This window comes from Phyllopteryx taeniolatus, chromosome 1 (genome assembly GCF_024500385.1).
Source record: "Phyllopteryx taeniolatus isolate TA_2022b chromosome 1, UOR_Ptae_1.2, whole genome shotgun sequence".
In the NCBI taxonomy this organism is placed as follows: domain Eukaryota; kingdom Metazoa; phylum Chordata; class Actinopteri; order Syngnathiformes; family Syngnathidae; genus Phyllopteryx; species Phyllopteryx taeniolatus.
Genome location: NC_084502.1, coordinates 19,631,539 through 19,648,768, shown reverse-complemented (window position 1 = coordinate 19,648,768; position 17,230 = coordinate 19,631,539). Strand labels below are relative to the sequence as shown.

Genomic DNA, 17,230 nt, shown 5'->3' with positions numbered 1-17,230 from the left:
GGTTTCGCCCAAGTGCATCACTGGGTGCCATTTTAGTCGCACCCAAAACATGAGGAAAACTGAAATGGTGAAAATCAGTTTAACGCGATAGCTCCACAATTCAGTACTAAGTAGCCTTTGCACATTTTCAGCAATTACCGTGTGTTAGTGCCAATGGCATGGGTAACTTACACATCTGTGAAGACACCATTAAAGCTGAAAGGTACATTCAGGTTTTGGAGAAACATATTTTTCATGGACGCCCCTGCTTATTTCAGCAAAAGAGAATGCCAAACCACATTCTGCATGTGTTACAACAGCGTGGCTTCGTAGAAAAGAGTGCAGGTACTAGACTGGCCTGCCTGCAGTCCAGACCTGTCTCCCATTGAAAATGTGTGGCGCATTATTAAGCGTAAAATACGACAACAGAGATCCCGGACTGTTGAACAGCTGAAGCTGTACATCAAGCAAGAATGGGAAAGCATTCCACCTACAAAGCTTCAACAATTAGTGTCTTCAGTTCCCAAACGTTCATTGAATGTTGTTAAAAGAAAAGGTGATGTAACACAGTCGTAAACTGTCCCAGCTTTTTTGGAACGTGTTGCAGCCATAAAATTCTAAGTTAATGATTATTTGCTAAAAACAATAACATTTATCAGTTTGTCCATTAAATATCTTGTCTTTGTAGTGTATTCAATTAAATATAGATTGAACATGGTTTGAAAATCATTGTATTCTGTTTTTATTTATGTTCAACACAATGTCCCAACTTCATTGCAATTGGGGTTGTATTTAGAAACAAATCTCTGAGTTTACAGGGTCATTAAATGGCAGGATAAATGAAATTACTGAACTCACAATAACGCTTATTCGATACTGCTGCTACTTTTTTAAGTTTCAAACAAGTGCCTTAGTTCTATTTGCATAGCATAACATTTAATTGTTATTATATTTTTTACTTAGCTATTAACATTTTTATTATTGGTAACACAAACGTTGGAGCTACACTCCAATTTATTTTTATCTGTACAACACAATCACAATTAAGGCTTTATATTAAATTTTATTCTCTATGCATAATGAAATAAGTCACAACATTTGGCTTTCAAAACATGCTCCTGAATAATCTCGCCCCCCTCCTCCCAGGCAGATGGCAGTGTTTGGAGGCTTGTGCGGAAAGAAATCAGCCTGACAAAAGACATGATGTAACCACCAGACATGGAAGATCACAAACACACACATTCTCACCCTCCAACTGTGTTCTTGATGTCAGACACACGTATCTCATACACACACACTGCTTGAGGACAAAGACAAAGAAGATGACCCCGCAGTGATAGTGAGAGAAAAGAGACAATGAGGCAGAAAATGCACTGTGATACTCTCACCTGTGAAAGTGTTGTTCATTTCCGAGGCCCGGTCGTCATCGTCATCGTCAGCAGGCACTACTCGGACGCTTTGCATGTCATTGTAGGACTTGGTGCGCTTCGGAGTAGACTGCTGGGAGCCTGCATCTCCGAGAATCACTGTCCCAATGATGGCCTGCCTAGGCGGCTTGGGGGTCCCATAATAGTTACCTAGGCAACAAGGAGGACATTAGCATGCTTGAGAGGGAGAAGGAGAAAGTGATAGCAAGCTGGGGCTCAAGAATAGACAGTAAGTGCAGGAAATAAAATCTTGCAGAACATCTATGAATCCCCATCATTTGATGCTGAGCAGGATTGCAATATTACTACAAATCAGCTGGCATGCAGGTCAGTTACTTCTCTCAGCCTTATCCTGATCTGCTTAATTTAACAGAGTTTTCCCAGACTGATATAATTTGAGCTATAATACACTGGAATCAACACATTCACTATCGCTCTTCCCTGTAACCAGGGAAAACAATAATATAGTGAAGACAATTATTGATAGTCATCTTATCAGGCATGAAGCTTGGGTAATTGGATCCAATGACAAATAATACTGGACCTAAGCCGGCAATTATTATTATGTTACCTTTTGAGCAACCTTTATTTATCCATCCATCCATCCATCCATCCATTGTCTGAACCGCTTTATCGTCACAAGGGTCGCAGACGTGCTGGACCCTATCCCAGCTATCTTCGGGCGAGAGGCAGGGTACACCCGAACTGGTCGCCAGCCAATCGCAGGGCACATATAAACAAACAACCAATCTCTCCATCTGAAGAACATATCCAGAGTGAAGGCTTGCATGTGTCGAGCAGACCAGGAGAAGCTCATCCATGCTTTTATCTCAAGTAGACTTTACTATTGTAATGGTCTTCTGACTGGACTCCCTAAAAAGAGCATTAATCAGCTGCAGCTCATTCAGAATGCTGCGGCTCGGGTTCTGACTAGAACAAAGAGGTCAGAGCATATTACTCCAATTGAAAAGTATTTCCACTGGCTTCTAGTCAGATTTAGAATAGAGTTTAAAGTTCTGCTACTGGTCTATAAATCACTAAATACCCCCTGATGTGCTAACCAGTCGTTCACCGTGCCGCCAACCTTTATTTATTTAACCTTTATTTATCCAGGTAAGGTAATTGACAAAGGAAAATAAAAGCAAATCCACAGCTGGTGAAATAAGTATTTAACGCATAGCCATTTTTCTCACTAAATATACTTTCAAAGGTGCTATTGACCTGAAAATTTCAAGAGATGTTGGGAAAAAGTAAGTAATTCATACATACAAAGAAAGTACGACAAATAAGGTCAGAAATTAAGTTGTGTGTAAAAATGTGAAATGACACAGGAAAAAAGTATTCAACACATGAAGAAAGGGAGGTGCAAAAAGGCATGGAAAGCCAAGGCAACACCTAAAATCTATCAATAATCAAACAGCAATCAAGCCCCTTGTCAGAGCAAATGAATATCAGCTGGTTCATTCCTAATTGATGGCCTACAAAAAACTCTCATTGCCAAGGCGTGAGTCAAGACACATCTCATGATGGGTAAGAGCAGAGCGCTGTCTCAAGACCATCGCAAAGTAATTGTTGCAAAACATTACATTGGCATTGGTCGCATATCTAAGCTTCTGAATGTTCCAGTAAGCACGGTTGGGGCCATAATACGTAAGTGGAAAGCCAATCATACCACCATAAATTTGCCTCGATCAGGTGATCCTCGCAAGATTTCTGACAGAGGAGTGCAAAGAATAATCAGAAGAGTTGTCCAAGAGCCAAGGACCACCTGTGGAGAACTTCAAAAAGACCTGGAATTAGCAGGTACTGTTGTCACAAGGAAAACAGTGAGTAATGCACTCTGCCGCCATGGCCCATATGCACGCTCACCATGCAAGACCCCATTGCTGGAAAAAAAACATGTAAAAGCTCGTTAGATGTTTGCTGAACAACATTTGGACAAGCCAGTTAAATACTGGGAGAATATGGTATGGTCGGATGAGAGCATAAATGAACTCTTTGGATGCCATAATGCACACCACATTTGGAGGACAAATGGCACTGCACATCACCCTAAAAACACCATGCCAAAAGTGAAGTTCGGAGGTGGGAACATCATGTGGGGAAGGTTTTCAGGAAATGGTACTGGTAAACTTCACATTATTGAAGGAATGATGAATGGGCAAATGTACCGAGACATTCTTGACAAAAATCTGCTGCCATGTACGAGGATGATGAAAATGAAACGAGGGTGGACATTTATGCAGGATAATGATCCAAAACATACTGCCATGGAAACTCTCAACTCTCAAAAAAAAAAAAAAAAAAAGCGGCTGTAATGGCCCAGCCAATCACCTGACTTGAATCCAATTGAAAATCTATGGAAAGAACTGAAACTCAAGGTCCGTAAAAGAAGCCCAGGGAACCTTCAAGATTTGAAGACTGCTTGTGTGGAGAAATGGGCCAAAATCACACCAAAACAATATATCCAACTCGTTCCTCCATACAGGAGGTGTCTTGAAGCTGTCATTGCAAAGGCTTTTGTATAAAGTATTAAATGAATACCAGTTGGCGTGTTCAATACTTTTCCCTGTGTCATTTCACATTATTACACACAACTTAATTTTTGAACATATTTGGTCTACTTTCTTTGTATGTATGGATCACTTGGGTTGTTCCCAACATCTGGTGAAAGTGTGATGTCAATAGCAATTGCTCAAACTGCTGGAGAGTGCAGGTAGTAGTATGCATGGTGAGCAGAGCACAAAGATAGGGTGGGGTCTCACCAATGACTGTTTTATGAATGAATTTGTCTGTGTGAATGAAGAGAGGGCCGATTGACGAAGGAGTCCAGTTCACAGTGGTGCGTGCTAAAGGGAGCTCCGGTTACTTTTGAGGCAATCACTGAAATCAAATGATTTCTATGCTATCAATGAGAATTCTGCACTTGTCAAAGGGAATTTTGCTCCAATTGTCTCAGGTTTAAAGGTTTCCTTCTTCAGATGGCATGTTTCAGCTCTTTCCAGAGATGTTCAATACAATATAGATCAGGGCTCATAGAAGGACAATTCAGAATAGCCCAGTGTTTTGCTGTTACCCATTCTTGGGTGTTTCAGCTTTGTGTTTTGGATCAATATCCTGTTAAAAGACCCATAACTTGTGACTTAGACCAAACTTTGTGACGCTAGGCACCACATTTCTCTCAGAATGCCTTGATAGTCTTGAGAGTTTGTTGCACCATGCACAGATTGAAGACACCCTGTGCCAGACGTAACACAGAAGACCCAGAATAAAACCGAGCCTCCTTCATATTTCACAGTAGGGACAGTGTTCTTTTCTTGTGTGCTTAACATTTGCATCTGTAAACATAGTTAACATGCCTTGCAAAAAAACAAAAAAAGCTAAAATTTTGCCTCATCTGCCCTAAGGACAAAAGCTTTGTGGATTGCCAATGTGCATTGTTGAAAATTAAAGTGATGACTTGCTTTCAACAGTGATGTCCTCCTTAGTCGTCTCCCATCACGCCAAACAATGACGGATCTAACACTGATGGATCTTGACCAAGGAGTTCACCTATAATTTCTTTGGAGGTTGTTCTGGGCTCTTTGGTTACCAACAGAGGTGAGTAGAGTAGCCAAATATTTACTCAAGTAAGAGTATTGTTACTTTAGAATAATATGACTCAAGTAAAAGTAAATAGTCCTCCAAATAATTACTTGATCCCTCCTGCAGCCGTCACCTTATCATGGTGGAGGGGTTTGTATGTCCCAATGATCCTAGGAGCTAAATTGTCTGGGCCTTCATGCCCATGGAAGGGTCACCCATGGCAAATAGGTCCTAGGTGAGGGACCAGACAAAGCATGGCTAAAAGACCCCTGTGATGAACAAAACAAATGGATGTAGGTTTCCCTCTCCCGGACATGGGTCACTGGGGCCCCCCTCTGGAGCGTCTAGTGGCCGGGCCTGCACCCATGGAGCCCGAAAGGGTAACGTGGGTCCCTCTTCCCATGAGCTCACCACCTGTGGGAGGGGCCATAGGGATCAGGTGCAGTGTGAGCCGGGTGGTGACTGAAGGCAGGGACCTTGGCGATCTGATGCCCGGCTACAGAAACTGGCTCTAGGGATGTGGAATGTCACCTCTCTGGAAGGAAGGACCCCGATCTGGTGTGTGAGGTCGAGAAGTTCAAACGAGATATAGTTGGGCTCGCCTCCACATACGGCTTGGGCTCTGGTCCCAGTCCTCTCGAGAGGGGATGAACCCTCTTCCACTCTGGAGTTGCCCAAGGTGAGAGGCGCCAAGCAGTTGAGGGTATACTTATTGGCCCCCGGCTCGGCCTGTACATTGGGGTTCACCTCAGTGGATGAGAGGGTAGCCTCCTTGTACCTTCGGGTGAAGGGACGGGTCCTGACTGTTGTTTGTGCCTCTGCACTTTTTGGAGCCCTTGGAGGGGGTGCTGGAGAGTCTTCCCGCTGTGGAATCGGTCGTTCTGCTGGGGGACTTCAATGCTCACGTGAGCAAAGACAGTGAGACCAGGAAGGGTGTGATTGGGAGGAACGGTCCCCCCGATCAGAAACCGAATGGTGTTCTGTTATTGGACTTCTTCTGTGCTCATCACGGATTATCCATAACGAACACCATCTTCAAGCATAAGGGTATCCACACGTGCACTTGGCACCTGGACACCCTAGGTCATAGTTTGATGATCGACTTTATGGTTGTGTTATTGGACTTGTGGCAGCATGTCTCCGACACTCTGGTGAAGACGGGCGTAGCTGTCAACTAATCACCACCTGGTGGTGAGTTGACTCCGATGGTAGGGGAAGATGCCGGTCCGACCTGGCAGGCCCAAATGTATTGTGAGGGTCTGCTGGGAACGTCTGGCAGAATCCCCTGTCAGAAGGAGTTTCAACTCCCACCGCCAACAGAACTTCATGTTCCGGGGGAGGCGGGGAACATTGAGGCCGAGTGGACCATGTTCCATGCCTCCATTGCTGAGGTGGCCGACCGGAGCTGTGGCCGTAATGTGGTCAGTGCCTGTCGTGGCAGCAACCCCTGAACCTGTTGGTGGACACCAACGGTGAGGGATGCTGTCAATCTGATGAAGGAGTCCTATCTGGCCTTTTTGGCCTGTGGGAACTCCTGAGGGAGCTGATGGGTACCGGCTGGCCAAGCGGAATGCAGCTTTGATGGTCGCTGAAGCAAAAACTCAGGAATGGGAGCAGTTCGGTGAGGCCATGGAGAAAGACTTCCAGACGGCTTTGAGGAAATTCTGCTCCAACCATCATCATCAACACTGTGTATAGTGGGGATGGGGTGCTGCTGACCTCGACTCTGGACGTTGTGAGTTTGAAGACCTCCTCAATTCCACCGACACGCCTTCCCATGAGGAAGCAGAGTCTGGGGTCTCTGAGGCGGGCTCTCCTATCTCTGGGGTTGAGGTCACCAAGGTGGTTAAAAAGGCCCCGCAGTTTGATGAGATTCACACGGAGTTCCTAAAGGCTCTGGATGTCGAATCTTGGATTCAGGAGGAGCAGTGTGGTTTTCGTCCTGGCCGTGGAACAGTGGACTAGCTCGACACCCTCAGCAGGGTCCTCGAAGGTGCATGGGAGTTCGCCCAACCAGTTTACATGTGTTTTGTGGACTTGGAGAAGGTGTTCGACTGTGTCCCTGTGGGGAGTGCTTCGGGAGTATGGGGTACCGAACCCCCAGATACGGGCTGTTTGGTCCCAGTAAGACCAGTGTCAGAGTTTGGTCCACATTGCCGGCAGTAAGTCGGACTCGTTTCCGGTGAGGGTTGGACTCCGCCAAGCCTGCCCTTTGTCACCGATTCTGTTCATTACTTTTATGGACAGAATTTCTAGGCGCAGCCAAGGCGTAGATGGGGTCTGGTTTTGTGGCCTCAGTATTGCGTCTCTGCTTTTTGCAGATGATCTGGTTCTGTTGGCTTCATCCAGCCGTGATCTTAAACTCTCACCAGAGCGGTTCACAGCGGAGTGTGAAGCGGCTGGGATGAAAATCAGCACCTCAAAATATGAGACCATGGTCCTCAGTCTAGTATGTTTCTACCCTCACCTATGGTCACGAGCTGTGGGTCGTGACCGAAAGAACAAGATCCCGGATACAAGCGGCCAAAATGAGTATCCTCCCCAGGGTGTCCGGGCTCTCCCTTAAGCAGGAGTGTCAAACTAATTTTAGTTCGCAGACCACATCCAACCCAATTTGAGCTCAAGTGGGCCGGACCAGTAGATCCGTGGCCTTATAAGCATTAACTAACGACAATTCAACTTTTTTTTTTTTACCATGTTTTTTGGGTGCACATAATTACTACATTTGGGAAAATATTCACATTTATTGATTATTCTCCTGTTGCCAATCTTGTTTCAAATCAAATGAGGAATCTCAAACGTCATAAAAAAAATTTCAACATTATGAATCATTTTTCATTTACAGTGGCAACTTAGAGATCACAGTAGATCTTTAAACTGTATGTACCTTTTATAAAACAATATATTTACATAAATTTACACATCCATCTGGAAATCTTGAAAGGCTCAACTGACTCATCACACCATACAAACTAAAGTGGGAACTTTTTAGAATGAAAGTGCAGTTATCCTCCTGCCTTGTAAATGTATTCAGACAGATTGACAGTGTAACTAAAACATGCAGACAAAATAAATTTATTTGCCATGTCTATTAAGGACGTACATATCCACAGTAAATGCAAAATCTAAACTTAAATTAGATGCTAATTTAATAGTCACCCCCATAAAAAGCTGAAACTGCAAACAATGAATCTATAGTATATGAGGTTAGCATTAGTCTCCACAAACAATTAGCAACCCCCTCTACAACTATTAGCATGCATAAAATTATCTTGTCGCTTACATCTCACGAAAGAAGTGACTTCCAGCTTTTCCTTGTCATGGGGTCGCCAATTGTTTGTCTGACGTTATCCTAACCATGTTGCGCCAATCTTTTTTCTCTCTCTCAGCTACGTGCATGTCACATCACGCGACTAACAGCATTTCCGGTTGTATTGTACTCGTGTCAAAATAAAAGCATAAGTTTCAAAATGAGAGTCTTTACGTATAAATGAACTAAAACTTGAGTGATGGGTAGAACACTCCCCGCGGGCCGGATTAGACCCCCTGATGGGCCGGTTCTGGCCCGCGAGCTGTACGTTTGACATTTCTGCCTTAGAGATAGGGTGAGGAGCTCGGTCTTCCGGGAGGGGCTCAGAGTAGAGCCGCTGCTCCACCACATTGAGAGGAGTCAGATGAGGTGGCTCGGGCATCTGATTAGGATGCCTCCTGGGCGCGTCCGTGGTGAAGTGTTCTGGGCACGTCCCACTAGGAGGAGACCATGGTGACGACCCAGGACACGCTGGAAAGACTATGTCTCCCGGCTGGCCTGGGAATGCCTCGGGATCCCCCTGGACGAGCTGGATGAAGTGGCTGGGGAGAGAGAAGTCTGGGCGTCCCTGCTAAACCAAATGCCCCCGCAACCCGACCTCGGATAAGCGGTAGAAAATGGATGGATGGATGGATAATTACTTGAGTACCGTAAGAGTAAGAAAGTACTCAGAGAAAAAACTACAAGTACTGAGTAATTTAGCGAGTTTTTCTTCTGATGTATTTTTTTTTTTAATCAGAGCATGAACATCTTATCAAATAAAATTTGTGCAACTCAACTGATTTCTTTTTATGTTTTTGAGAGTGGAGGTAAAAATAAACAGAAATAAACTTGAATGTGATTGACTTGGACCCGACGTTTAACTTGCTGCCCTTCTTGGCCAGGTCCCCATTGCAATAGAGATGTTATGTTTTAGCTGGTCTTTTACCTGTTTAAATAAAGTTTAAATAAATAAGTTCTGGTTGCACAAGGATGCACTCCCTCTTATAACTGGCATGTGTTCAGAAGTAACAGATCACATTCAAACTCATGTTCAATGGGAGTCCACACACCCCTGCCAGCATTGTAAAATTTGAAGTGGAAAAAACAAAACAAAACACATGCATAGGGCCTTACAGAAACATTATTTGCTTTATCCACTAAAATGACTGAATGAAAAAATTGTTTGCGGACCAGACTTATTGATAGTGTGTGTGTGTGTGTGTGTGTGTGTGTGTGCGCGCATGTGCGCGTGTGTGTGAGAGAGAGGAAGAGAGAGAGAGAGAGCGAGGGAGAGAGAGAGAGAGAGAGAGAGAGAGAGAGAGAGAAACAAGGTGCATGTTTTACATTTACTTGTGACCATAAAATAGTCCAAATGTTGCCATATGCACAGCTAAAACAACAGCAAAAACATCTGTAACTTACCGCAAGGTGATTTCTAAAGTTCGCAAGGTGATTTCTCAAGTTAGAAGTGGGCTGAAATTTCCAAGTTTGGGCAGTAACAAAACTACACTGCTGTTGTTTTTGTACTGTGTAATGTAAACACGAATCGCGACAGGCTGTCACGACTCACTTTGATTGGTCCGCGACGCCCAATAGAAGACTTTGTGTGCCGACATTTGACTTTCCTGTGTCGTTTGATTGGTGAACTTCAGTCAAACATTACTGTCGCAATCACGGTAGATTGGAGCAACGGCGCCCAATGAAGTAAAAAATGAAAGTCTAAAAATAACTGTGCTTTATAAAACAATTCCCTGTATGCTATTATTTAAAAAGCCTTAACAAAGACAATATTATTCAGATTTGACTGACTCTCAGACATCTATTCATTTAACACTGTATTTATTACTGTCATTGTAATTTGCAGTGCAGAACTGCATCATACTCAGAAATATCAAGTTTATATTTAAACAAAGTAATTAAAATACTAGTATACACCATTATGTATATATGATGTGGTGTACGGTTCTATAACACTGAAAACTACCAACACAATAACAAATAAAGTATGAAATTAATACATCTCTGGCACTCTCTATCAAAATTGAGCATTATTGTCTTTGTAAAGACAGTTTATGATAAAACTCATTTTATGGATTGGGATTGGGTAGGTATTGCTAATGTTAATGCCAGGGACCGTACATGGTGAGCTCTAGTTTTCAGAACAGATGTAATTTTGTAAAACAAACAAATTTGCTCAATCTTATTCCACAAATTCATCGAGTTTATTTTATTGCTAGCTTTCAACAAGTTAGCTAGTTTCGAACATTACAACATAAAATCATGTTAATATTATCTTACTTTTGTTAACCAGTTACACACAGCAGCATTTCTTTTTTTGAACATAAAATATTTAGTTAATATAAAAAAAAAAATGTACAAAATGGATGAAAAGGGTTTAAATAAAAATGTTAAAAACTATATATGTATTTCAACTGCTTGAATTAAACATCACACACGACAGCAACATGCGTTATCATCTCAGTTAGTTATGAATGAAGCCAGTCTTCCTCAGTTTTCTGGTCACAGACTCCTATGGACAGGTGTGTGACATTGTGTGAAAGGGAGAAACGTGCCAACACAGAGATGTGGACTGGTGCCAAGCAGATTAGTGTTATAACATTCACATTCTACTCTCATTCATTCTATAACATTCATCACAAAGCCTTCCACATAGAGATACACTTACTTATACTACATACACACTTCCCCACATGCGGCACCTTTATACATGCACACAGGTTTTTGTTCAAGTATGAGATTTAGAGCATGGGAAAACATTGTCCTAATCAGACTGAGAGGGACAGATGTAGCGTGACCCTGGTCCTGCAATCAAGTCTAATCTGAAATGTCCAATTTTACAGTTCACCCACATGTAGGGAACGTTCATTTGGATTATTGCTATGCTTTTTCTTACTGGGATGAATCAGAACACCTGCCCGAGTTACACAGAATGTCAGTCATCATCATTATCATAGTCATCCTCACCCTCATACGTTCCAATTTCCAGCAGTGTGCCACTCTCTTCAAGTTCTAGGAAGTCTTCCACTGATAGAAAGTTGTAATCCACCCCTTGCACCTCTCCGTCTCGTGGGGCGCGTGTGGTACCTGAAGATGAATAAAACAAAATTAAGTTACGTAGGTGCCAATAAATTACTACAATTAAAGTTGAGGGGAAGGTTAAAAAAAAAGTGATTTGCTGTCATGTGAGGGATTTGTTTTGCCATCCACCTGTAAATCTCCCGTTCCATTCTTCCCTCACTTGTGAACGAGATACACCATTTTCCGACTGAGGACCATGGTCTCAGATTTGGAGGTGCTGATTTTCATCCGGACTGCTTCACACTCGGCTGCGAAACGCTCCAGTGAGAGTTGGAGATTATAGCTTGATGAAGCCCACACAACCACATAATCTGCAAAAAGCAGAGATGCAATCCTGAGGCCACCAAACCGGACCCCCTCTACGCCTTGGCTACGGCTCAGCTGCGCCTAGAAATTCTGTCCATAAAACATATGAACACAATTGGTGACAAAGGGCAGCCTTGGCGGAGTCCAACCCTAACTGGAAACGAATCCGACTTACTGCCGGCAATGCAGACCAAACACTGACACTGGTCGCACAGGGACCGTTTAGCCCATATCAGTGGGTTCGGTACCCTATACTTCCAAAGCACCCCCACGGGACTCCCTGAGGGACACAGTCGAATGCCTTTTCCAAGTTCACAAAAGACATGTCGACTAGTTGGGCGAACTCCCATGCATGTCGAGGACCCTGCCAAGGGTGTAGAGCTGGTCCACTGTTCCACGGCCAGGATGAAAACCACACTGCTCCTCCTGAATCCGAGATTCAACTTCCCGATTGACCCTCCTCTCCAGCACCCCTGAATAGACCTTACCAGGGAGGCTGAGGTGAGTGATCCCCCTGTAGTTGGAACACACCCTCCGGCCCCCCTTCTTAAAAAGGGGGACCACCACCTCAGTCTTCCAATCCAGAGGCACTGTCCCCGATGTCCACGCGATGTTGCAGAGGCGTGTCAACCAGGACAGCCCCACAACATCCAGAGCCTTTAGGAACTCCGGGCGAATCTCATCCACCTCCGGGCCTTGCCACCAAGGAGCTTTTTAACCACCTCGGTGACCTCAACCCCAGAAATAGGAGAGCCCGCCTCAGAGACCCCAGACTCTGCTTCCTCATGGGAAGGCCTGTCGGTGGAATTGAGGAGGTCTTCGAAGTATTCTCCCCACCGACTCACAACTTCTTGAGTCAAGGTCAGCCGTGTCCCATCCCCACGATACGCAGTGTTGATGGTGCACTGCTTCCCCCTCCTGAGACGCCGGATGGTAGACCAGAATTTCCTCGAAGCCAGCCGGAAGACTTTCTCCATGTTTTTGCCTCAGCGACCACCAAACCTGCATTCCACTTGGCCAGCCGGTATCCATCAATCTGCCTCAGGAATCCCACAGGCTAAAGAGGCGCGATAGGACTCTTCTTCAGCTTGACGGCATCCCTCACAGTTGGGGTCCACCAACGGGTTCAGGAGTACCCACATTACCCTTTTGGGCTGTGCCCAGCCGGTCCACATGGGTGCAGACCCGGCCACCAGGCGCTCGCCTTCGAGCCCCACCTCCAGGCCTGACTCCAGAAGTTCATTTTACTCATCATAGTGGGTCTTTTAGTGGTCCCTCACGTAGGTTTGCCATGGGTGACCCTGCCAGGGGCATAAAGCCCCAGACAACTTAGCTCCTAGGATCACTGGGTCACAGAAACCTCTCCACCATTGAAAGCTGATGGCTCAAGGAGGGGTCTTCAACAAGCTACTATTGCTACTAAATGATAGCGCATCAGAGACACCATGCAGAAAATGAGTGTTGGGGGGGAAATAACCGGCTCACATCATCACAGGAAAAGGCAGCCTGCTCGATCCCACAATAAAATAAAGATCACCTCTAGCGATGACCACATCCTAATCTTGTTTTACAGTACAGTGGTACCCTGAGATACTAGTTTATTCGTTTTGTGACCACGATCATAACTCAAAACGTGTATCTCTATTGAAATAGATAAAAAGGCCATTAATCTGTTCCAGCCTCCCAAAAAAACCTGAGAAAGATTTTGTAATGTGTTTTTGAATAAGGAAAAAGTATTGTATATAACGGTGGCCGACTGGTGTGGGGTTCAATCCCCGTCCCCGCCTGTGTGGAGTTTGCATGTTCTCCCCGTGTCTGCGTGGGTTTTCTCCGGGCACTCCGGTTTCCTCCCACATCCCAAAAACATGCATTAATTGGAGACTCTAAATTGCCCATAGGCATGACTGTGAGTGCGAATGATTGTTTGTTTCTATGTGCCCTGCAATTGGCTGGCAACCAGTTCAGGGTGTACCCCGCCTCCTGCCCGATGACAGCTGGGATAGGCTCCAGCACGCCCGCGACCCTAGTGAGGAGAAGCTGCTCAGAAAATGGATGGATGGATATTGTATATAATACTTTATTAAAAAACATATACAGTAATTACATAATTAAATAGAATGCAAAGAATTAAATAGTTTTGGCCACATTTGTTCTTCAATTTAATGGATATTGCTCCTTCTAGTGTGTGAGCCTTGGCCACCTGGGGGCAGTAGTATACATAAATACAGATACTGCTTCACTTGGGATGCTGCTCCACTGGGTCAATGAGACTAAGCATTTTCACTTTATTGAAAGAAACTGACACCATACAAAACAATGGAGACATGTATGGGCTATTGTGAGATGAGATGGCAGGCCAGGTGGCAGAATGAACCATGTGTGCAGTACAGATGTATGGACGCACACAAAAACACAATGTAGCCCCCATTTACGACAGTCTAAGTCATTGACAGCTCATCTTAACAGGGGGTAGAAAGGCATAACTAGACTGTCTCCCCAAGATTTACTGTAACCAAATGAGAAATTATCCCAGCCACTTGGACAGCATCAGTGTATTCTATGGGAGATTAGCAAAAAAAGCTCATGTTTGGCACAAGACCCAAGTGTTAAGAGTCAGTGTGATTCTCTTATTGGCTTTTCTACTTTGATTGTTTTTTTTAATTGTGCTTGTGTTGAATTGAGGCCATTTACTAGACAAGACAGATACAAAACAAATCCCTCACATGAAAGCAAAAAAACATGAAGGATCATGATAACCGTTTTGTATTCACTTCAGCGGCACAAGATGAAAGTGAAGTTGTCTGGGAGTTTGACTGCTAGGACTGGGTGGTCCCATAGTGGGAGATGTTTCAGAGGCTTGGCGAGATCTAATGAAGCCGTCTGCTGAGGCGAGAGTGGAGCTGTTATTTCAGGCTATTCCCATAGTTGAGGGCACAAAAGAGATGAATAATTCTAGTGTGCTTATATTGTAGAATATTGACAACTACAAACCGCTAAGCTTCCTCACAGTGTTACGTCATCACATAATTAGCAAACAACTGTTGTTCGCATTGTCTGTTTCTTTTAATGTTTGTTTAAATGAGCCACAGAGACAGTGAATATAAAAAAGTCCATACACACCGAGTTAAATGCCAGGTGTAAAGGGTAAAATGATTTACAAATACAGTCAGATGTAGGCTTTTCCTAATTGTTTTTATTTCTTTCAAGCAGAAGCCTGACAGTTTTGTGGTCACACTGACTGGTACTTGGAACTGTTCATAATTCCCTTCATCTTGTCTAAGGCCCCCGTTCATGTTGAAAAAAAATAGCAGCCCCAAAAGCTGTGAACTAGGCCTAAGCAACAGGTCACCGAAATGTCCTCATTTGAAATACACTGAAGCAGCATGGCCACAAAACTGTAAATGACTATTAAATTAAGCTTTAAATTGAAACACATTAAGCTGAAACTGAATTTGTAAAAAAATATTTTACATTCATTAATAACAAAACACAACAAACTAATTTAGTAGCGAGTACTGTTGCATGATGTACCGTAGTAGTGGCCATAGACATTTGCCGTGTGTAAGATTTTGTTCAGGGAGAAAACATGGGACAGATGAATCATAAATGACTCCACAGTCATGTTGATGCATTTGAGCGATATAGTACTTTCTGACTTCTTTTGAACTCAGTTGCTTTGCTTTCAATTGGCGGGTTTACATGGAGCCTTGTGTTCCGATTAGAATCAGGTTAGAAACCCAAAACCAAATGAAAATGCAATATATAAACACTTCCGTCAGAAGAAACAGGCTGAAACCGAATTGAATTTCATTCGGTTTTACAGGGGTAGAATATTCCTTTGCCTAAACCGATTAAGTCATGTAAACACTTAAATTGGAAGAGTGAGCCTGTTTTCTGTCTGTGCATGCTCTGTCTTGACAGAAATGCGCAGTGATGTCGTTTTACACACTTGGGAAAAAATGGTGGCTTCCAGACCGAGCTGGTCTGCGATACCGTGTGAAGCTCCGTCTGAACTTCCGCTAGATCTTTTTCTTTAATTTCTGCTGTACAAGCATTAACATTAACTATCAGAAGACTGTATTGTCTCAGTTAAGTATGTTTAATGCCAGAAGAGTTGATATCACAGCTCTGGGAGACAGACTGCACAGTGGCTGGAGTGTGTCTGTCGCCCCCTAGTTTATTCCCTCCTTTTATCCTGTCTTGGTCTACACCCTCGCAGGGGTGTGACACAGTCTAACAATGTCTCAGCACTTTTCCTATGTGTGACTCAATGGTCTTAACTGATATTTTTTTCTAGTTGAGCAAGCTTGGGGTGCATAGATAGAGAAATTCAAGGCCATAGCAGTAGAAGGTTTACAGCAGTAAACAAGTAAGACTCAGACCTGAACCTATCTAAAATATGTGCTTGGAGGAGGGCTATCCTAACAATAGCTTTTTAAAGTACTTGTAAGTTGTTCTTAACAAGCCGTTGCTTTAATAAAAGTGGTCTCACATCATGTGATATTTACATAGATCTGAGTGTCGGAAAAACTGCTGTTAATTAATAATTAATGTAGTGGCCCATGTAAACACCAGATCGGAATAGATAACGTCAGATATAAAGAGTTGACCTGTGATCTTCAATCGGAATGATTTCAATCAGAATTTCAAAAAAGTCCATGTAAACCCAGCTAACATAACATTGCGGCTTGTGTCCTTAAAACCCATTTGGATCATCTTTCGCTTCAAATCCTGGGAAACCATGACTGTGCCATAGTCCTTACACCAGTTCTGATCAACAAACAACAATCATCAGTGGGAACATTCTTTCATAAACCAGCCACCATTCACATAAATGCAAGACTTTTGAAATTCCACCAAACTCAGCTCAGAGTTGTTTTCTTTTTCTTTTTAATGTTTAGCTCTTTGTTTCTTCCACACAATTTAATGTTTTTTTCCTTGTAAATGGATGAACATCATGGAAATAAATAAAATGAAATGCATTTTCCATCTTGGAGGTATAAAAACAACCAATGTAATGTAGTAAGTAATTGAAAAAAATAGAAGCAGGAAAAGTTGGAATGGTGGACAACTGCTTAGCACATCTGCCTCCCAGTTCTGAAGTTAAAATCCAGCATCGCCTGTGTGGAGTTTGCATGTTCTCCCCGTGCCTGCGTGGGTTTTCTCCAGATACTCTGGCTTCCTCCCACATCCCAAAAACATGCAAGGTAGGTTAATTGAAGATTTTAAATTGCCAGTAGGTGTGAATGTGAGTGCAAACGGTTGTTTGTTTATATGTGCCCTGGCTGGCGACCAGTTCAGAGTGGACCCCACCTCTCGCCCAGTGTCAGCTGGGATAGGCTCCAGCACGGCCGCGTCCCTAGTGAGGATAAGCGGAATGGAAGATGAATGAATGAATGACTTATTTGGCAGTCATAAGAAGGACTGATCCCATATCACCTATGACAAAATTCATTAACATTTGACATTTACTTGCATCTGATTTGATCATTTGATTTTAGAGCACTGTGACAATTAGTGCTGATTTCTTCCAGAGCAGCTT

At 43.5% G+C, this 17,230-nt stretch overlaps 1 protein-coding gene across 13 annotated transcripts in view; it reads right to left on the bottom strand.

Moving 5' to 3' along the window:
* LOC133480537 (membrane-associated guanylate kinase, WW and PDZ domain-containing protein 1-like) overlaps positions 1–17,230 on the bottom strand; it is a 127,092-nt gene that overhangs the window by 56,079 nt on the left and 53,783 nt on the right. For 12 of the 13 annotated variants that reach the window (XM_061778837.1, XM_061778772.1, XM_061778742.1 and 9 more), the window contains 2 exons: positions 11,269–11,388; positions 1,368–1,556 (listed from right to left, as the gene is read on the bottom strand). In XM_061778837.1, coding sequence (XP_061634821.1) covers positions 1,368–1,556; positions 11,269–11,388 — 309 coding nt within the window. Of the gene's footprint in view, positions 1–1,367; positions 1,557–1,977; positions 2,117–11,268; positions 11,389–17,230 lie in introns of those variants that run through there. The other variant, XM_061778823.1, reaches the window with a different exon arrangement.